Source organism: Lissotriton vulgaris, chromosome 5 (assembly GCF_964263255.1).
Source record: "Lissotriton vulgaris chromosome 5, aLisVul1.2, whole genome shotgun sequence".
Taxonomy (NCBI): domain Eukaryota; kingdom Metazoa; phylum Chordata; class Amphibia; order Caudata; family Salamandridae; genus Lissotriton; species Lissotriton vulgaris.
The window spans coordinates 896693471-896715751 of NC_141693.1; the positions used below are offsets into that span (position 1 = coordinate 896693471).

Genomic DNA, 22281 nt, shown 5'->3' on the forward strand with positions numbered 1-22281 from the left:
AAGAAAGTAAGATCTTTTGAACTAGAATAACAATCCCTGGAAATATAGCTACATTCAGCTTATGACAAAAATAAGTACAGTAATAAACTTACATGGGTGGACAATTGATGGAACAACAGTAAACCGGTGATGAAAGATAAAGATGGGGCTATGGTATTCCATCCCTTTTATCAGTCTTCACACCTGTTGCTGTTAATTTGGTAACTGCTTAATAAACGATACAGCACCTAAGTAATATACTCTTGGAGTTGATTTAAGAGCACTAATATGCTGAACACAATTAGTGGGGAATTTAGGATATGCAAGAATACGGTTGAACTGCTTTCTTAGGTCTCAGGGGCAAATTAGGTAAGTGAAGGGTTGACTCTGAGGAAGTGGTATTGGAGGAGCTGGTGGCGTTGGATAGGCTTGTAAGTCTCAGGCCAGGGTCCAGGTGTTTTCTTGTGGTGGCAGAGGAATGTTCTGAGGAGTTGGCAGAGTTTAGTCTGCAGGTGGGAGACTGGCTTTGGAGGATAACGAGTGTAATAATCTGCCATCATGTGATGTAAATCCTATAGTAAACCCATGATCACTGGCTTCATGGATTATTCCGGATAGTCTTCGTAATCGGTCTCATTAGGATTGTAATAGAAATCATAGTATGCATGATTGTCTGACCTCTCCTGTTCATGGAATCGTGGATAGACAGGTCGGTAAACTGTTGGATTATGTGGGGGTGAACAGTTGCACTCATCCCTATGTCATCGTAATTTATTTTGGCCTGACCTGGAATACTGGAATATATGCTGAATAACCATTGTCTGGTTCAGATTCCTCTTTTTCTTCGTTTTCCTGAAACTTGACTGGTTGCTGATGGGGAATTGTACTAAGAGTATGTTCTTGTACAATTTGAGATGACTGCTGGTTTTTCTTTCATTGAGGATCCTTTGTTGATGAAAACTGCATCTATTTATTTATTTCTTGCGTCCTGGGACGCACTTTCAAAATGAAAAAGTAGGGGAACGGAATCCTTAGAGTTAAAGAAGTAGGGGCACGCCGTGCCCTGCCAATCCCGCCCACTTCGACCACTGGGTGATACCCTGAAACAGGTCTCAGGATGCTTGTTTAAAAAATGATGGATTTAGGCCCAGATCCCTGTACTGGGGTGAATGTTTGACAATGTTCAGCATTCCTTCCATTAATTGTTCTTTTTACAACTATGTGTAAGGCATGACACTAGTCCATTTCAAAACACTTATCTATACTACAAGGCTTGTGAACCTCTTATATAGACAGGCTGAATGTAACAGTTTAATGTAATCATTAGAGAAAGTCAACTGTAAAGAGGAGGCAAAGAACATACATCGTCTTTACTTGGTTGTGGGATAGTTCACATATTGACAGCAGTTCCTATCTGTTGATGCATCTAAAAACTCAAGTTTTAGACTCATGTTCACCCAACTGAAGATCATCTCTTCCTATAGAACACAAAAGAAAGGCGAGATGGAGTGGAGGTCCTTCACAAGGACAAATGTTCATTGGGTACTGTCTGCATAATTATGAAGTCCTGCACCAAAAAGTAATGAACACTGGGGAAGAGGCTTTATACACACAACAAAAAAGAGCAGGCAAAAGGGCAAAACCCTTCCAGTATACCTAAAGTGACTTGGATCTGGGGGAAAGGCTCTTTCTCCAATCAAAATTTAAATAGACTGTTACCATGGATGAAAATAACCAGGCTCTAACTGTAGCTACCACCCCTCTAACCCCTCAAATCCAGCCTGCAGCTGATACACTGAAATGTATCAACTGAACAACCACCATCCAGTACAAAGAATAAAGAGTAAATATCCCAGCAGGACACTCTCTCTCTAATAACTGACCAGTAAACAGCCATATAGTGTTGGACACTGCTGGGTCTGATGTTGAACTGCAGTATTATTTCTAATATTTTCAACACAAGGGAGACATTAGAAACGAGAGTAACAGTTGCATCAGCATATCAATTTCAGGGATGTGTGTTAGGGGGGTGAGTCCCCCAGGTTCAAGTTACAGAATCCTGTTTTAAGCTTGGCTGGAATGAGCAACTGCTGGCATTAGTAACCAGTGGCAGAGGCTCATTCAAGCCAAGCTTTGGTAAGAATTATGAACATAAATTGCCTGCACAGTGATTCCTGCTGAGGTGGAAAATGTCAGCAGTGGTAACTTCTTCACAGTAGCCCTAGGTCTAACAGTAAAAACATAATGGTCAGTTGACTTATTGATACCAGAAATAAGGTACTGGTGAAATCCTGATACATTATCTCACTTTTACCTGTAAAGTATGTATAACTCACTGTGCCAATTAGGGAGTATATTTTGGGGGACTAGGAAAGACAGCTTTAGCTTTTTAAGGGCAGTGTTTTAGAGCTCTTGGTATGTTCCATGGTAAGTGTTTTTAGCCTGTGTTGCGTTATAACTTTGTCACTTAGATTTGATGTATTCATTATTGGGCTTAGTATTTCCCTTTTGTCAAAGATTCTGTCTTTTTATTATAACATTGTAAGATTGTAATATAGCCCCAGCTGTAAGCTTCAGTTCCCTTTATTCTGCATAGAATAACAAAAGCTGCGGATCAACAACTTTGTGAACTATGAACTATTCCAAGAGTGAATTAGGATCATTTGATGACGACAGGTTAGGGACCCCTGAGGTCAGTGGGGCTTATGTGCTCTGAGTTTGTCATCAAGAACCTCACAACCCAAATAGATGGGCTAAAACATACTCTGCAAATGGGTTACTAATAACCAGCTTAAATTTTATACCCATTTGGCTAATCAAGTCCAAAGCAATGTAGTCGACAATCCTGTTTTCTAAATTATAAACCAAAAGCCAGTCAAGAATATGGTCTTTTTCAAGATAGAACTGCCAAGAATTTACAAGCAAATCTGCACGATTAGTGAAGCCTCCAACAGCAACAATTTTACTACCTATAATCCTAATAGGAAGAAGCAGATCTAAAATATCAGATATACAGGCTTTAGAGTCAATAGGGGCATCATGGAGCACAACTAGAACAACTGCAAAATCTACCTTGCAAGCTTGTTTTAATCCCATGTAAACAAAGAGGTAAATGGAAGATCAAGATAGCCATAAATAATTAAGGAAGACCTGTAGGTGTCTGTCCTTCCCCACCAAATCTATCTAACTTGTTGGCTAGATATTAGAATGGCTTTGACAGACTTAAAAGAGGACAGGATCCAACAGCTGATCTAGAAGCGCCACAGTAATGTCAATCAAATCAATCATACCAATCAATAAAGCCACAAATATCTATGCTGTGGGTAAACAATGGCTATGAAATGACTGAAACGCAAATGAAAATATCCTGGTCTAGCTTGTGGTTGATGTCACTAAGAGGGAGGAAGGATAAGTTACTTACCTGTAATCCTGGTTCCCTTCTAGGGGTATACTCATCAAAGTCATAAGCACTGAATAATCCCCGCCCATGTGCGGGACCCCGGAGCATACGCAAAAATACATTTATATGTATGTTTAGAACCCCAAGTACACAGTACATCAAGAAAAAAACATACATATATACATGTATACACATACAGATAGGCAGCCTATAATATGTCTAATACACTGAACAGCCAAAATTACATGGATTTATGCTGTAAAAAAATAATATCACATGTAAATAAAGTAGCAAAGAACATATACTGCAGTAGTGTTCAACAGCAACCCTTAATTTTCATAAAGAAAAACAGGTAATTGCAGGCAAACTGTTCTTAGGCTGCATAGATGAGTAATTATTCCTGTATACCAAAAGACTTGGCACCCTGCCTTTAAGGCTCCAGAGAACCTGGACACCGTACCTTTAAGACCTCCTGGAGCCCCCTGCTCCTATCATGCACCACAGCTGACAGTTAGGTCAGTTCTTTTTGTATGGCGTACCAACATGTAGGAACCAAGATATCAGCTGCAAATAATACATTATCATACTGCTGATGCTCATCCGGGGAGGCGGGAGGGTTGTTTATGACTGTGATGAGTATACCCCTGGAAGAGAATCAGGATTACAGGAAAGTAACTTATCCTTCTCTTCCAGAGGATACTCATCAATAGTCATAAGCACTAAATAGAGCAGCAAGCCCAAACCCACTTCCTCGCGGATGAGCAGACAGTTACAATAATATTAAAACACAGCATCTAACAAGTATTTATCCAAACAGATTTTTGAGTGAGGCTTCCCCGAATTGGGCATCTGCCTGTGTATCAGAGTCCAAACAGTAATGGTGTGTGAAAGTATGCACTGATGCCATATGGCTGCTTTACAAATCTCTGCCATAGGAATGTTTCTAATGAGAGCTGTGGTCGAAACCTTTCCCTGATAGAATGAGCTTTAGGCTTGCAAGGAAGAACCCTAATGGTCAATTGATAGCATAATGATATACAAGATACTATCCACCTAGAGACAGATCTCTTCGAAGCAGAAGAACCAGCATTGATGGGCCCATAGTTTATAAATAGACGGTCCATTTTCTTTAAGCTTTTTGTTTTATCTGAGTAAAACTTCAAAAACCTCTTAAGATGCAATGAGTGGAGGGACCTTTCCGGAGGATTTGAAGGATTCGGAAAGAAAGTAGTGAGAGTGATTGTCTGGTTAATATGAAAATCTGAGACTACCTTCGGCAGAAAGCTTGGATGCGTTCTTAGGACCACTCTGTTTGCATGAAAAACGATGTAGGGCTCTTTGCAGCATACTGCCAGGATTTCACTTACACTGCGAGCAGAGGTGCTAGCCACTAAAAAAGCATCTTTCCATATCAAATGTGGCAAAGAAGCTCTATGAATAGGCTTGAAAGGAGCACTCCTCAGTTTTGTTAACACAATGTTGAGCTCCCAAGGTGCCATAACTGGAGGGTAAACCTTTTTTAATCCCTCGAGAAAATCCTTGGCCACAGGCATTTTAAAGAAGGAAATTTGTTAGGTGATTTCCTCTATGCTGTAATAGCTACAAGATGCACCTTAATAGATGAAAATTTCAAACCATAATTGGCCAAATACAGTAAATAAGGTAAAAGCACCTGTTCCTGACCCGAATGGGATCATGTCCATTATTGGTACACCATAAGTAAACCATCTTCCACTTAAAAGCATAGGATTGTCTTGTGGAAGGTCTCTTCGCTTCTTTTAAAATGTTCATACATTCTGGGGGTAAGTCTAAATGTCCGTATTGAAGGACTTCAGGAGCCATATCGTCAACCGCAGGGATGATAGGCTGGGGTGGAATACCGTCCCTTTGTTCTTGGATAGCAGATCCAGCCGGCATGGTAGCCTCCTGTGTGGGACTACTGATAGTTGAAGGAGATCCAGATACCACCACTGATGCGGCCATTCCGGAGCTATCAAAATCATTCTGGAATTGGTCCTGTAAAACTTGTTGATCACTGTGGGAATCAGCGGAATTGGTGGAAACGCGTACAGTAATGTCTGATAACAGCTTATCAAAAAGACATTGCCCAGAGATTCTGGTTGAGGAAACCTGGATGCAAAGATGGGGCATTTTGCGTTTACTGTGTCTGCAAACAGGTCGATGTCGGGTGTTCCCCATTCTTGGAAGATGCTTTGAATGACTTCGTCGTTGAGAGACCAGTCGTGTGCTTCAATGCATTCTCTGCTCAGGGCATCTGCTTTGACGTTGAGAGTCCCCGGAAGATGCATTGCTAGAATGTTCAAGTCTCTTGAAAGAAGCTACTTCCAGGTAATTTGTGACTCTAGAGGAAGAGGCCTTGATCGAGTACCTCCCTGCTTCTTTAAGTAATGCATTGTGGTTGTGTTGTCCGTTTGAATCTGAAGGTACTGAGATCAAAGTGCCGGGTATACCGATTTGAGAGCTAGGTGCACTGCTCTCAACTCCAAGAGATTGATATGATAAGTTTGTTCTGTCTCCGACCATAGGCCTTGAACTGGAAGACTCCCCATGTGAGCACCCCGTCCCTGGAGTGATGCATCTTTGACTTTCGTTTGTGCAGGAGGATACTGGTGAAAAGGAGCTCCTTTCATGAGGTTGGATCTCTTCATCCACCATTTGATGGAATCTTTGGCCGACTGGGAGAGAAGCACTTGGATCGTCCCAGCACCCTGACACTTGCATCCATTGATCTTCCAGGGACTGCTGCAACGGACGCATGTTCAGCCTGGCATTCGGAATGATGAAGATGCATGATGCCATCGATCCCAGCAGTGATGACACCTGCCTGACTGTGGGATACTGACTGATAAGGAGGTTGCAGCATTTCTCCTAAATTTAGGACAACCTCTCCTCCGAAGGATACACACTTGCTTCTGTGGTATCTAGTGAGGCACCTAGATAATAGATCTTCTGTGATGGACTGAAGATTGATTTCTTGAAGTTGACATGAAGGCCCAACCTGTTTAGCAGCTGCAGACAATACCAGAGATGACTCTGAAGCAGAGCAGGTGACGAGCTCTTCAGAAGCCAGTTGTCCAGATAGGGGTATATGAATATCCTTTGTTTGCGAAGAAAAGCTGCCACCACTACCATGTACTTGGAAAAGGTTTGGGGGGCTGGTTTGAGCCCGAACGGGAGAACGTTGAACTGAAAATGCTGAGCAGACACTCGAATTTGTAGAAATTTGCGATGTCTTATGGACACTGGAATGTGAAAGTATACGTCCCGTAGGTCTATGGCACACATCCAGTCTCCCTGATGAAGCTGAGGGAATATTTGATGTAAAGCCAACATTCAAAATTTCTCTTTGCGAATGTACCTGTCCAGCATCCTTAAGTCGAGTATTGGTCTGTATTCTTTGGTGGGACCTCTTTTCTGAACCAGAAAATAGCGTGAGTAAATCCCTTGATTCCGTTGTGAAATAGGGACCCTTTTTCTATGACATGTTTTTGTAGGAGCACTTTTACTTTTGCTTGCAAAAGGTGGTATCTTTGAAGGAGCTTTTGCGGTGGAGGGATCGATGGTGGTGGGGATTTGAATCTGAGCAGATAGCCATTCTGCACAATATTCAAAACCCACCTGTCTTTTGTTAACTTCTCCCACTCCTCCTGGTGTAACATAACACTTCCTCCCACCGGAGTGGTCAACGGGCATGGAGGAAGCCATCCCTCATTGTTTTACTGATGGTTTAGGAATGCTGGACTGCTGTTTTGTAGATCCTCTGCTTCATCCAGGTCTTCTCTATTGGTAATTGGTCCTGGATTGACCTTAGCCTTGACTTTGTGTGTTCCAATGAGGAATTTGAACCCTCTGTTGAGAGGAACGCCGAACAAAAGGACGGATTCTTCGTCTAAACCCTTTTCATTTCTCTAACCCAACAGCTTTCAAAGTGTCAAAATCGCTTTTTATTTTGGACATTTCGTCGTCCACATGTGCACCAAACAGAGGATCCATTAAATGGGAGGTTTGTGATCCATCTTTGTGCATCGGGTTTAAGCCCCATAAGGCAAAGCCATGCCGATCTCTTTGAACAGATGCCATGGGAATATTCGTGGGCTGCCAAGTCCGACGCATCAGCCGCTGCACTAATAACCTGGTTAGCTACCAGTCCGCCTTCCTGCAAAATTTCTTGAAAGTCTTGCTGATCTTCCTTCGGAGTTTGCTTGGGAATCTCGCCAAGGAATCCCAAAGGTACCTGTCGTAATGACCCATTAAGGCAGAAGCACTAGCCACCTTCATCATTAATGCCGAAGTATTGCACATTCGAATACCTAGAGAGTCCATATTCTTACTGTTCTTCTCAGGTTATGCCGTAGTAGAAGATGTTGTGGAATGAGCTTTCCTGGCTGTAGCTACAATTACTGAGTATGGAGGTGGAACAGCACAAAGAAAAAATTAATCCTCGTTAGGAGCCTTGTATTTCTTCGCAATCCTGGTACGAACTGAACCCACAGTGGCCGGAGTAAGGAAGGTCTGCATTGCAGGTTCCAACAGCCCTGGAACCAAAGGAAGAAGGGGCTTTGCAGAATACATGTGATGTAAAGTCTCAAAGATCACTGATGCAGAAACTGGTGGAGTATACATCGTGGTACTAAGCTTGTTGGCCCCTCTACAAAGAACTTCATTAAAAGTTCCTAGACCGTCTATAGGGGACACCATAGATGGGGGTGTAGTGGAGAGAGTGGGAGAGTAATCTCCGATCGAAGATCTGGCTGGCGCAGTTGTTGTTGGAGATCTACGTCTTATTTTAGGAGAAGGAGAATGGTGAGAACTGGAACACCCTCTTGGCCTTGAACGCCTCCTTGACCTTGAACCCCTTCTCACAGGTGATAGATACCTTCTTGGGGACCTATGTGAAAGCCTCCTCCAGAGGTTCTAGGTGGTGATAGAGATTTGGAGAATCCTGCTCCAGGAAGTCTAGGTTGCGCATTCCAGTGCCGAATACTCTCCAGCCATCGTTGCGATAAGTTAGCAGGAGACTTCTGTCTTGGCGCAGGCGATTTTTCAGGTGTAACTTGGATAATGTGAAACCCAGGAGTAGATGACACTTCACTCGACATCGACCGCTGTGTTCTCGACGTCGATCTGGGTTTTTCTGGTACTTCCTTAGTAGTGGCAACAATCCTTTCCCTCGAAGGCGAACGTTGTCTCAAAGTCGAACCAGATAACTCCACCTCCGACAACGAACGCTGTGGTGAGACACTGGAGAATTCATGCCTCTGTGAAGATGTCCTCGATGTCGGTCTCTTCGACGGCGAGCAGGATCGTCTCCTCAACGTTGAACTGCATATGGTATCTTCAACATCGATCTCCTCGTCGCTGATCGTGCCCTTGACGTCGACTGTCTATGCGTCTGAGAGGGGTGTCTCATCGTCAAACTCCTCGACGCCGACCTTCGAGACGGTGGTGGAGATCTCAACATCGATCGGTGTCTTGATTTCGACGGATGTTTCGACATCGACTTACACTGGTCTTCGCTCACATGCTTCGAGCCTAAAGCATCCCTCAACGTCGACTTACTTTGCGTCGACGCCGGTTCTTGTCTCCTCGACAGTGATCTGTCCCTCGACGTCCTAGAATGGCTTACCCGCTTTTCTGAAGCCAATTTCGACAGCGAACACTCTGGAATCAGCTTTCTTCTGGAAGCAGGTGAAGGAGACTTGTTCTTCTTATGTTGTCCATGAGAGGAAGGCCTCTCAGAATGAGACTCAAGGCCACTGGTGGTTCTTCCTCTCTCCATCGATGCGTGCAGCCTGATCTTTTCTCTGTCACGCAGAGTTCTTTTAGAAAATTGTTAGCAGTAGTAACACTTCTGTGGATTGTGTGAGGATGGTAACCACACAATACACAGAGAGTTAGGGTCAGACTTCACCATCTTCTTCCCACAGGAAGGACATTTACCTAACAAAGATGGCATTTCTGACATAAAGCGATGGTCAAAATGTCAGAAAATAGTTAAAAACTAATACCAGCTTTCAAAAACGTTGAATGAAGTTGTAGAAAATCAATTTCTGACTGAAAAAGTAAAAAAAAGACTGAGCTCAAGCTCCAGGATCCTCACAGAAGGAGCCGGAAAAAAGAACTGACCTAACTGTCACCTGTGGTGCATGATGGGAGCAGGGGGCTCCTGGAGGTCTTAAAGACACAGTGTCCAGGTTCTCTGGAGCCTTAAAGGCAGGGTGCCAAGTCTTTTGTTATACGGGGATAATTATTCATCTATGCATTCTAAGAACAATTTGCCTGCAATTACCTGTTTTTCTTTATGAAAATAAAGGGTTGCTGTTGAACACTACTGCAGTATATGTTCTTTGCTACTTTATTTACATGTGATATTATTTTCTTACAGCAGAAATCCATGTAATTTTGGCTGTTCAGTCTATTAGACATATTAAAGGCTGCATATCTGTGTGTGTATACATGTATATATGTATGTGTTTTCTGGATGTACTGTGTACTTGGCGTTCTAAACATACATATATATGTATTTTTGTATATGCTCCGTGTATTCAGTGCTTAAGACTATTGATGAGTATTCCCTGGAAGAGAACTATATGTTTCAATAATGGGTGTCAGGGATTTAAATATATACTAGTGTGGTGTACCTTTAGGAAAATGAAGACATTGAATTAAACAAACAATGCTGTGAACAACAACTCTTATAGAGACTGATTTTGCACTACAGCTTAAATACTCTGCTTTGGAAATAACAGTCCTTGTTATAGAATCACCTATTCTAAACATCTGGAACCACTGGAATTGTATACCTGATGTTAGTTTGTAGTGGCAGTCGGGTTTGCTTGCACCAAATGTTAGCAAGAGAAAGCAAAATGTTGGACTTCTATATATTAACAACACTGGGCATGAAAGAAGTAAATTACACCAGATGGTCAAAGGAAGTGTTGGAGAAGGATCTTATTGAAAGGAACAACAAAAGGCAGTGCAGTAGTAGGCTTATAACCAAAATCAACCTTGCAGGTCAGGAGAGATGCAAGGGGTAAATATTTTTTTTAAACCTGTGGAACATACATTTTAACTAATAACACTGATCAAAAGAAAAAATAGGGAATTCATGAGAAACAACAGCAATTTTAATGACAACAGCTAAAAATGGAATGCATATTCAGCAGAAATAAGCATACACTGTCTAGCCAAGAAACAGGAAGTCTCAATGGTGGCTGTAAAAGTGACAAAATGTCACACTCCTTAGCAGTCCAAGAAACATACAGTCTTGGAACAGATGCTGCGTTGACCTAAAAGTTGTTTGCAGTCTCATTGCAGCAAGTATACAGAAAACAATTAGCTCTACCCTGTAAGTGGTTTAGCTGGAGGACATACTCTGAAGAAGGCTGTCTCGTCCTTATCAAGGAATGGATGTCCTCTATTTATCTAAGTCATCGACTGTACAGAAAATGTTTGTCCGCACAGGACTGATTTTCAACACTGCCTCATTAATGACAAAGGCATTTTGTCCAGCAGTGGTTCAACTCCAACCTTTTGAGGATTTAGAACCAATATTTATACACTTACACTCCCAAATGAATCAAAATGACATATCATCAGTACATTGTTATGCAAACCTTTCATTTCTCCAACGAACTACAGAATAAGCTCCAAGTACTAATCCCAAAGTAAAGCTTTGCATGTGTTCATTGAGATCCTATCTCACCTCTGAGGTCTAAATATTATATCACCAATCTGATATAGAATGCTGTACTTGAGAATTCAATTTCTAAGAGCAAGTGTTGTCTGTGTTAATGACCTTCCATACCCTACTGAAAGAGAGCACTAGAAATATTGGATCACTTTCAATAGTTTCGAGTTCAATGCTATCCTGGCACCTTTATCCTATTCACTTGATTCTGTATGCCCTCCTGTAACACGTTTTCAGAATGAATAAAGCTCAAAGACACAATATACCACACACTCATTTTACCGCACTTTTTACTCCTTCCTCATTTTGCCTATTCTTTCATAGTGTCTTTGGTCGGGCCCACGTTCACATGCATTTCAGTGTGAGTTGTGTTGTTTTACAATCCTACACAGTTCCTCAAAAGTATGGTTTGGAATACAGTTTTGTGGTATAGATATTGTTTTGTTTAGTATTTAGCTTCTTTCTTTGCTCACTAAGAAAATGGAACAGTATTTTAAGCCTATTTTTGAAAGATGATGACAGCCTTTTATCTTACAAGCAATTTCAAATGGAACGATTTGTAGAAAGACCAATCACCTCTTCCTCAGGTTCATCATCATCTTCAGAGGTTTGTTTCCATTTAAATCTGTTTTCCTGGTCTGGGATCCGATCATTTCTTGTGTAGCCAGACTTTCCGTAGCTCATACCAGTTTGTTTATGCAGCGCAATATTAAACGATTTCTGCTGTTGTGCCTGTATTAGAAAAGTATAATTGGTACTTGTCACTGTCGCTCTCATCACAATCTGTATTGATTAGATACACAAAACAGCAGTATATCCCCCCTGACAATTCAGATAATATCAATCATTTTATCAATTTAAAATGATGAATATGGACATCTTATAAAATAAACACATTCCAACTCATGCATTGCTATATTTCTTATATTGCAACATGTGGACAAATTAAAACGGCATGCTGTACCAGAGACTAAACTAGAGGTATAGCATACACATATACCGAAGTAGAAAAAACAGTAGCAGATCAGGCAAATGCATAAAGGTATATTTCAAAAGCTATCATGAGCCTATAAAACCAGTCATACCCATTTAGTAGCCCTTTTATTCTGTCTGCTGTAGACTGCTTAACTTCAAATTGTTTTGGGCAGTAATTTAGCTACTCCAATGATATTAACTCTCTGTGTCTAGACCATGCAAGTTTAACTTTCATTGCTTATACTTTCTCAGTATATTGTGCCCCTTTTCTTGGAAGGCAGTTAAAGGCTTGCCTTTCACAATTCACTCCAACAATAAAAGGTTTACTTTGGCTGGGCAGAAACATCTCCACTTGCAATGCGGGGATGGATGGGTGGGTTGAGATACAGCAGTTGTGTATAGCACAAACACATCATAAAAAGGGCAAATACAACTTGAGAAAGATACACAGAACCAATTCAAAAGTGGATCTTCCTAAAACAGAAAATAACATTTTTGTGTGAGGAAATCTTTTTAATATCCTTCATGGAAGGTCAAATATTCGATCAATGAATAAAATGTTGCTAAATATTGAATCAAATTGAATTATTTCAAATGAAAGAACGGGCTTGATTAATTTTATACTTTCCATAAATTCCCAATGCTATCCACAATTTACTAAGTACATATTAGCATACATGGTTGATGAGAATATTTTTACATATGAAACAGAAAGCTCACATCTGTAAAAAAAAAAAAACAGAGCAGCTTTACAAACAACAGGAATGAGTACATAGTTATTCACAAACCTTTACACATATTTTCAAAATTCAAATTGTTATTAAAAAATGAAACCATTTTATAAAACATTTTAAAAAGTTGGAATTGATAGTTAAAAGTTGTATAAAGTTGCAATTGCAAAAAAGAAAATCAAATTTATTTTGGAGCGTGTCAACGAGCTAGAATGTTTCTAAGACTTTTTTTGTCAAAGGAATTTTAGTTGAGTACTTTTTAAATTTAAATTTAGATTTGATTGAACAAGTACTTTAAGGGTTTTTAAAAAAACTATTTGAACTATTTAATTAGCAGGTTCTTCAATATATTTAGACTACTTAAAAAGTAGTATACTAGATGTTATTACATCTGTCACAGGTTCTATATATGTGTGACAATGTCCTTTGCTTGTTATATATTATAATTACATTTAATTTGCAATTGTTTGGGGTTCAGTGATTAAAACAAATTAGTAGGAAATTCAAACAAAACTTTTAACTATTTGTTTAAAATTATCTCTACATTTGTTGACTTCTAAAGATCTAAATTACTAACTTTCACAACAATGTCCCAATTCTTTTCTCTCCTCTCTGTCTTTAGATGACCTCATAATATACTCCGAGACATTGCAATGTCATCAGCAATACCACAATCAGGCTGGGTCTTTGGTGATCATTTGCTTTTCTCAGCTGTAGATTTAGGTCTCCCATCTTTATAGCTCAGAACATAGTAGCTTGTTTTCACTATATATACAAACACATGTAGCTATACTCATTTATATTAATTTGAACACTGGGGCCACGGAGTTCTCCTTTTGAACTGTGTCCCTATTGTATGCCTCTGAGTTCAGATTCCTAAATATACCATGCTAAGCCAATGACTAGCGGGTTCATATAGAACCCCCACTGTTTATAGTAATTGACCTATTTTTTAAAAAAAAATCATTTCTGAATGAGTCCTTGGTGAACTCCTGTTTTATACTAAACAAAACATGAACATTGTCCTCAATAATTGACCCCCTAAACCATATTATCATACGAACAGGAATTTTAAGAAATAAAATATGGTTGCAAAGTCCTATAACAGCGATCTTACATTTAACAAAATTAACAGAATACCTAGCGAACTCAATTAATAACCCAGAGCACCAAGTTACTACGCGTGGAGACAAACTTACAATTACCAAGCAAGATTCTTAGAGTAAGGATACTGAACAGTTGCAACACTTAACAGTGGGCTTAAGACATGTATGAAGCGTTAATCCGCAAATCTAAGACCTGCTGTCAGAAGAACCAGCAGCTATTTCTGAAACACTTGCCACAATGGATGAGATGCTAGGAACCACAATGGACACAACAGATGTCTTCCTCATAAACCACAGCCAGTACATTGGAATTGAAGCAGTCCAAACACATATGAGAGACATAATCTGTTGTGCCCATTGGTTCCATTCTGCTCATCTCTAGTGTTGATTTAAAAAATGCACATCTGTACTAGGTACTTAATCAAGAGAGTCATACACCTTGTGAGTAGACGTGGAGCAGAGAAAGGCATTGTAGAAAACTTTGAATATAAAGACTGCCAGATGATGGTAATTTGCGTATCTCAATAGAGGTAATGTCAAAACTGTAGTGATAAGTGGTGGATCGAATTATAAAAACATTTTAGTTTGGAACAGGCAACTAAGTTTAGCTGGGATACCAAGGAAGATGGTTATAAACATCGGTGCCCTGTTAATTTTAAACTGGCCCTTCATTCTTAGGATAAATGCAGTGGTCAATGAATGATTTTATAAGGTGCACAAGGTAATTTGGTGTAAGAGTCTTATCTCTGGCCCAACGCGCTTAGTCCATCAAGAACTGGCACGCTAAACATCACAGGGTGCTGGATCCTTTGCTATGAAACAACTCATCAATAGCAACATAAGATATACATTACATGCTTAGAAAGGACCTCAAAAGATCAGTTTATAGACAATCCTTTGACATTAATCGTGAAACAGCAGAAATACACCCCATCTTTCAAATGACCATGCACAGAAGTTCCAAATTCTCCTGAGTTTAGATTTGATCAGATACAATTCATGTCTACTAGGTACACTGCTCGCCCTTCGAGATTACATGGCTGACAACTAAATAAACATAATTGATAGACTGTTTGTAAGGTGTATGCCTGTGTCAGTGGGAGCCAGTGGCATCCTACACTGGTGACCAACCTTTGTCATCCATTATAGGAATACAAACAGTGGCAGGTCTTTTCTCAAAGGGAATATGTTGTTCACAATGCTCCAGCCACAATATCTATGGGAAGGAAACTGGCCATTGTAATAAGCGCTTTCTTCAAAATTGGCAACTTCATCCGTAATTGTGGCACGGTTCAAAAAAAAGGCTTCACCATGACTAAGAATAGAGAGGCTCATTTCTACCAATTGAAACAGTTCCTTTTAACTGAATACAGTCTTTCATATCCACGAAGATGCAAATTGAGAACTTCAAAACATCGCAAAAAATGCAAACAATTACCATTAGTGTTGGTCTATGTGCAAGGCCACCCTGCAGGAGTTTGTAAGACTGTACGGAACTAGTAAAACATTTTCAATTCCAAGCCCTGAATTGAGGGATATCTATGCGTAAACTGTGAAATATCTTTCAGGTTGGTCAGCATTCAAATATGCTTAAAGGTATTAAAACTTAACATAAAATATGATATTTTAAAAGTATGTAAAGAAAAATTATAAGAAAAATATTAACACAAATGTTAGACCTGGCATCCTTGGTGTGGGGTTCCTCTGTATTTTTGCCTTTGCCTGCTGTGTTTTACTGTGTGTTGGACTTCGTTTTTGCTGGTCTAGATGCTTTGGGCACCGTGCCACAGCTGTTCAGTGCCAAAATGCAAGTGCTCCCTGAAAATTGTGTTTACGGATTGGTGATTCCATGATTGGCTTATCTGATTTACTGGTAAGTCCTTAGTACAGTGCACTGTGTGCGCACAGGGCCTGTAAATCAAATGCTGCTAGTGGGCCTGGGGCACTGATTGTGCCACCCACATGAGCAGCCTGTAAATGTAACTCAGACCTCCCACTGTAGTGTCTGTGCCCAGTTTGGTACTGCCATGTTGACCTGGCATGTGCACCCATATGCCACGTCCTAACCTTCCCTTTTCTTACATGTAAGACACCCCTAAGGTAGGGCCATGGTAGCCCCATGGGCAGGGTTCAGTGTAAGTGAAAGGTAGGACATGTACTGAGGTATGTCCTGATGTGAAATGCTGCCAATTTCGTTTTTCACCATTGAACGGCTCTCTAGCCCATAGGAGAAAATGGGAGTTTATTTATAACATCTTGCCTGACATCGCATTGAGGTACCAGGTCTGTCACATCACTGGGGGAAGCAGTAAGAAACCAATGCATCACCTCCCCACGTAGTAAGAAACCAACGCATCACCTCCTCTCCGGTAAGGAACCGACGCATCACCTCCCCTGCGCAGCAGTAAGGAACTGAAGCATCACCTTCCCCGGAGCAAAGAATCAATGCATCACCTTCCCTGTGTGTAAGAAACCGATACATCACCATCCCTGCGATCCTTTTTGCTTGTGTTTTTGACGCATCCAAGGTACTTTTTGTTGAAAGTGGTGAAGAACAAAAGTTACTTACCTGTAAACTGTGGTTCTCCAGTATTGGTGTCTTTCATAGATTCACATGCTTGAATATTCCCCGTCGTCGAAGTGGGAGTCCCACGGTACATAAATAGCAGTAATATATATGCATGTATACATGAGAAATATCATAAATAAAAAATACATACATATAATGCAATAGAAATGTAAACCTGAAAAAGTACCATAGAACAGAATAGGCCCATTGAAAAGCCCAAGGGAGAATTCACTTTAGTAACATATTAGAGTCATTATGTGTTGGTCCACATTCCAGCCAATCAGGCTGTAGCCTCTTCTAGAACCTTCTCCTCAGAAGCCCCAGTCCTCAGATTTTCGTAGCACAAGTAAGTACAAATGCTTGAGGAGAAGAGAGAGAGCCTCTGAGGGGAGGTTGGGAGGGTCGCATGTGAATCTATGAAAGACACCAATACTGGAGAACCACAGTTTACAGGTAAGTAACTTTTGTTCTTCTCCAGTATTAGGGGTGTCTTTCATAGATTCACATGCTTGAATAAGAATAGAAAGCAGTAAATCATACATTAGTCATAAAGGAATATAACAATTAAGTCTTGGTAAATCATACCACTTAATAAGCAATTTTAAAACCAAAACATGACAAGACCTTTATGACTGGAGGCGGGTAGCAACAGAGGCTCACCTTTATCGGAAAAGATTCCGCAGCACCGCTTGACCTACTGCCGCATCCGCGGCATCGGTTGATTGAAGGCAGTAGTGCTTCGTAAAAGTATGGCTGCTAGACCAAGTAGCAGCTCTGCAGATGTGTCTCAGAGGTACCCCCGCAAAGAGGGCAGCAGAAGTCGACACAGCTCTCGTGGAATGAGCTCGAGCCGGAGCGGGAAGGGGCTTGCCAGCCCGTTGATGACAGTAGGATCTGGCAGACGATATCCATCTGGTGATAGTCTGTTTGGTTACAGGTTGTCCTTTGCACACTGGGCCATATGCTACAAACAATTGATCAGTCTTTCTAAATGTAGCTGTGCGTTGAATGTAAAATTTGAGGCAGCGCTTCACATCCAGAGTGTGCAAAGAGCGTTCCGCTGCAGATTGAGGTGCAGGGAAGAAAGTCTTAAGGACAATTGGTTCATTTAGATGGAAGTCACTGGGAACCTTAGGAATAAAACTGGAATTTGTTCTCAAAGTAACAGCCTCGTTGGAGAACTGTAGAAACGGTGGCTGTATAGTAAAGGCTTGGATGTCGCTGACGCGCCTGGATGAGGTCAGAGCATGCAACAGAGCCACTTTCCAAGTGAGGAATTTTAGATTGGAAGAATGGATGGGCTCGAATGGAGGTAAAAGTAGTTGAGACAAAACTAAGTTCAGTCGCCAAGAAGGAGGGGGCCGACGGATTGGTGGGAACATCCGAAAAAGGCCCTTGAAGAATTGTCTGATTATCCTGGAAGAGTACAAAGATGTTACGCCATCATGGCGAAATCGAGAGATTGCAGCTAGAAAAACCTTTAGAGTGGAGTGTGATAGTCCTGATCTTGCTAGTGACAAAAAGAACGGCAAGATTTGTTCTGGCTGAGCACACATGGGATCCAGTGTTTTAGTGGAGCACCAAGCACAGAAACGCTTTCACTTCAACTGGTAAGTTTTGATGGTAGATGGGGCGCGAGCACTTGCTAGCACTGCCCTACAATCTTTGTCGATATTCATGTGTGCAAATTCATTGTACTCAGATTCCAAGCATGAAGTTGGAGATATGCTGGATCTGGATGGCATATTTGACCTTGTTGCATCGTGAGAAGATGTGGCAGGGGATGCAATTGTATCGGATGTGTCAGAGAGATCAGAAGAAGATCTGAGAACCAAGGACGTCTCGGCCATTTGGGTGCGATCAGGATTATTCGACACGGTTGGAATCTCATTCTGTGTAACAGACAAGGAATGAGCGGCAGTGGAGGGAATGCATAGATGAAGTCGTTCGTCCAGTCTATTGAAAAGGCATTCCCGCTCGACTCCTTGTGTGGATGCCGGCTCGCAAACCGTTGACACTTCCTGTTGAGAACAGTTGGAAAGGGATCCAACTGTGGTCGGCCCCACTGTCGGAAGATGAAATCCAACGTTGGTTGGTTGAGTTCCCATTCGTGGTTGTCCGAGAGGGCTCAGCTGAGCGAGTCCGCCAGCACATTGGCCACGCCTGGTACATGGACAGCTTGGAGATGTATTTGCTGTTGGATAGCCCAATCCCATATTTCCTGTGCTAGTTGTGACAGCACGAGAGATCTTGTGCCGCCCTGTTTGTTGATGTAGTGCATGCTGGTGGTATTGTCCGTCCTCACCAGCAATGTTTGTCCCTGCACTACTCTCTGAAAGGACTTCAAGGCCAAGAAAATCGCCAGTAGTTCTAAGCGATTTATGTGCCAAGTGCGCTGAGACGCCGTCCATTTTCCCTTTACGGACATCCCGTCGAGATGTGCCCCCCAACCTTCTAGGGAAGCGTCTGTCGTTAGTGTAAGTGTTGGTGGTTCGTCCTTGAATGAACGACCTGTCGCTATGTTTGGAGGATGAGCCCACCACTCCAAAGCTTTTTGAATGCGGGGCGTTAGATGGATCTTGTCTTCGAACGACCCCGATACCTGCTTCCACTGGCTGTCTAGTTCTTCTTGTAGGACTCTCATGTGCAATCTGCAGTTGGGAATCAGTTGAATGCACGAAGAAGCCATGCCGAGGAATGATTTGTACATCCGGACAGAAACGTACTGCCTTGACCGCAGGAACTGTACTTTCTGTAACATTCGGCCCTGTCTCTCCTGTGAAACGAACACTTGCCCTAGCCGAGAATCGAGCGAGGCTCCTAGAAAATCTCGCTGTTGAGATGGTTGAAAGTGTGACTTTAGGCAGTTGATGGAGAAGCCCAACGTTTCGAACAGGGATATGCAGACTTGTGTGTGCTGTTCCGTTAATTGAAAAGTCCTGGCCTTTATCAGGCAGTCGTCCAGATACGGATAAAACTGGATGCCCTGTAAACGCAGGTAGGCAGCCACCGGGGCTAGAATCTTGGTAAATACCCTCGGTGCTGATCGAAGGCCGAATGGTAGGACCTTGAATTGATAATGAAATTGGCCGACTGTAAAACGGAGGTATTTCCTGTGCCTGGGATGAATAGGCACATGGAAATATGCATCTTGAAGGTCTATTGTTGAAAAGTACTCTCCTGGAATGAGGAAATTCAAGATTTGAAGTAGGGTAAGCATCTGAAAAGTCTTTGATGCGATGAACTTGTTTAGAGCTCTCAAATCTAAGATGGGGCGCCACTCTCCTGATTTTTTCTTCACTAGAAAGAAACGGGAGTAAAACCCCCTGCCGCGTTGACCTTGCGGTACCAATTCTATGGCTCCTTTCCTGATCATAAGCTGCACCTGGGCCAACAGTTCCTTGAAATAGGGAGAAGGTGGACCCGAAGGCGGGCGAGAGGGGGGGAATTTCGTAAATTCCAGGGTATGTCCTTTTAAAACAACGTCCAAGACCCATTGGTCGTTGGTAATGTGCGACCAATTGCAGAAGAACTTCGAGATTCGACCTCCAAGATGCAAAGTCGTCTCACTGTTTTTTGTTGGTGTTCGCACCACCTCTGTAATTGGACTTACGCTGGTAAGGTCTGGAGGTGGATGAACGATTTTGGGACTGATAGGATCCTCTTTGTCTGTTATCATTGTAATTGTATGCTCGATATTGGCCTGTTCCACGAAAAGTAGAGGTTCCTCCTCCTCTACCGCGTGCTCCACGAAATGGCCTTTTCCGATATTGAAGAGTTGTCAAGGACTTTGCTGTATCTGTGTCCTTCTTTATAAGTTCCAAAGCATCATCAACATGCTTACAGAATAAAGATTCACTGTTGTAAGGTAAATCTAACACTCTGGACTGGACTTCTGGACGGAAGGTGGTTGATTTCAGCCAGCCTTGACGGCGCAAGACTGCAGCACCCGCTAGTTGCCGGAAACCAGTGGAGGATATATCGACGGCACAGGCGATTATTTCTGCTGAAATTTTTTCTCCTTCGAGAATGATGGCCTGCGCTTCATCCCGGATGGAGTCGGGCATTTGAGGGATCAGACCAGCGATCTCAGACCACATTTGACGGTCGTAGCGACCTAGAATGGCTAAGGCGTTGGATGCTCTCACTGTTGTCGCTGCCATAGTGGTAAATTTCTTTCCAATTGAGTCTAATTTACGGCCATCCTGATCAGGCGGAGATGTCAGGGGTATGGCTGGATTCCGAGATCTTTTTTGTGCCGCCTGAGTGATAACAGAATCTGCCTTAGGTTGTGAAACCAAACAGGCCGGAAAAGTAGGTGGCGCTTTATATTTTTTGTCCAATCTAGGTAGAACGGCTGGTATGGAATTAGGACGTTCCATCAACTTTAGACCTTCTTCCCATATGTGGTCTATGATAGGGATGGTATGCGTTTGCCGTTGAGGTAAGTCCTTAAAATCATACAAAAAGCATTCCGTTTGTTGCGCCTCGATTGTTAAGTGGAACCTTTTTGCTGCACGAACCATAAGGTTATGGAAACTCGCGATATCCACTGGTGGCGAAGCTCTTGGTGATGCCGGTGGAGTAGAGGGTGTCTGTGCCCTATAATTGTCCCATTCCTGCATGTCATCATCAGTGTCATTATACCCAGTGTTATGAGGAGTTTGATTCTCATTATCAGTATCAGGACAAGCACCCAAAGGAGACGTAGGCGCGACAGGCGCCGGAGCTTGAGGCCTAGGTGCTGGAGACTGTGGTCGAGGTGCTGGAGACGGAGGTCGAGGAGCTGGAGACTGAGACCGGTGTACTTGAGGTGCCGGGGAAGGAGGCAACAACGGTGGAAACCTACGATTGTAGTCGTCCAGCATATGTTGCAGGTTTTGCACCAATGACAGAGGAATTTGCGTAACCTGTTCGTAAGTTGTTGGTTGTGATCTATCGATTGGAAAAAGTACATTCCCATCTTCGACGTTATTATCCACATCCTCATCCTCGTCACTGTAGTCTTGACATTTAATGTGTAATTCAGAAGGACTGGATGCTGGTTCATAAGTTTGATCCATTTCTGAATCATTTCCGGACTCCTCTTCTCCAGACTGAAACAATTTTTCCGAAGGCTGAGATCCACTTCTTACTGGACTTAACTGTATGAGTGGTACAGTCTTGAGAGATGAGGCAGTAACCACTTTGAAGGTGGTAGTAGTCTGTAGGGGTTGGTGCGTCGTCAACGAGCCCGTCGACGAAATTTCCAAAGTCTTAGCACCCCCTGGTTGTTTTTGCGTCGTCGCCGCAGAAGCCGGCGTAGGAATTAACAGCTTACTCTTGGTCGACGAAGATTTTTTGGTCGTCGATGAGGTCGTCGACGAGGATGCATTCTTCGACGTCGACGAGGATGCATTCTTCGACGTCGACGATGAGGCTTTCGACGACGAGATAGTAGCCGTCGACGGAACAGTCGTCGACGGGGTGGTCACCGTCGACGGAGATGTAATTGTTGACGGGGCAGTCGTCGACGAGGAAGATCCGGTCGTCAGAACAGGCGTCGACGACGATGGCTTGTTCTTCATCGACGGAGGAACCGTCGACGGAAGGCGCATCGACGATGATTTCTTCGTCGACGGTTTGATCGACGAGATCATAATAATAGACGAGATGGGTCTCACCTCTTGGCTGCTCGTCGACGAGATGGTCGTCGTCGTTGCAGAGCTGGTCGACAGGGAAGAAGTAGTCGTCGAGGTTGAAACTGCCAAAACGGACTTTGTAGTCGCTGAAGACGTCGACGGACGCGTCGACGAGCCCGTCGACGAGCC

The 22281-nt window shown here is 42.4% G+C and overlaps 1 protein-coding gene across 3 annotated transcripts in view; it reads right to left on the reverse strand.

The window, feature by feature from the left end:
* Positions 1–22281, reverse strand: part of EXOC6 (exocyst complex component 6) — a 1184343-nt gene that overhangs the window by 812259 nt on the left and 349803 nt on the right. For all 3 annotated transcript variants that reach the window (XM_086922491.1, XM_086922490.1, XM_086922489.1), the window contains exon 7: positions 11667–11822. In XM_086922491.1, the coding sequence (XP_086778617.1) occupies positions 11667–11822 (156 nt within the window). The remainder of the gene's footprint in view (positions 1–11666; positions 11823–22281) is intronic.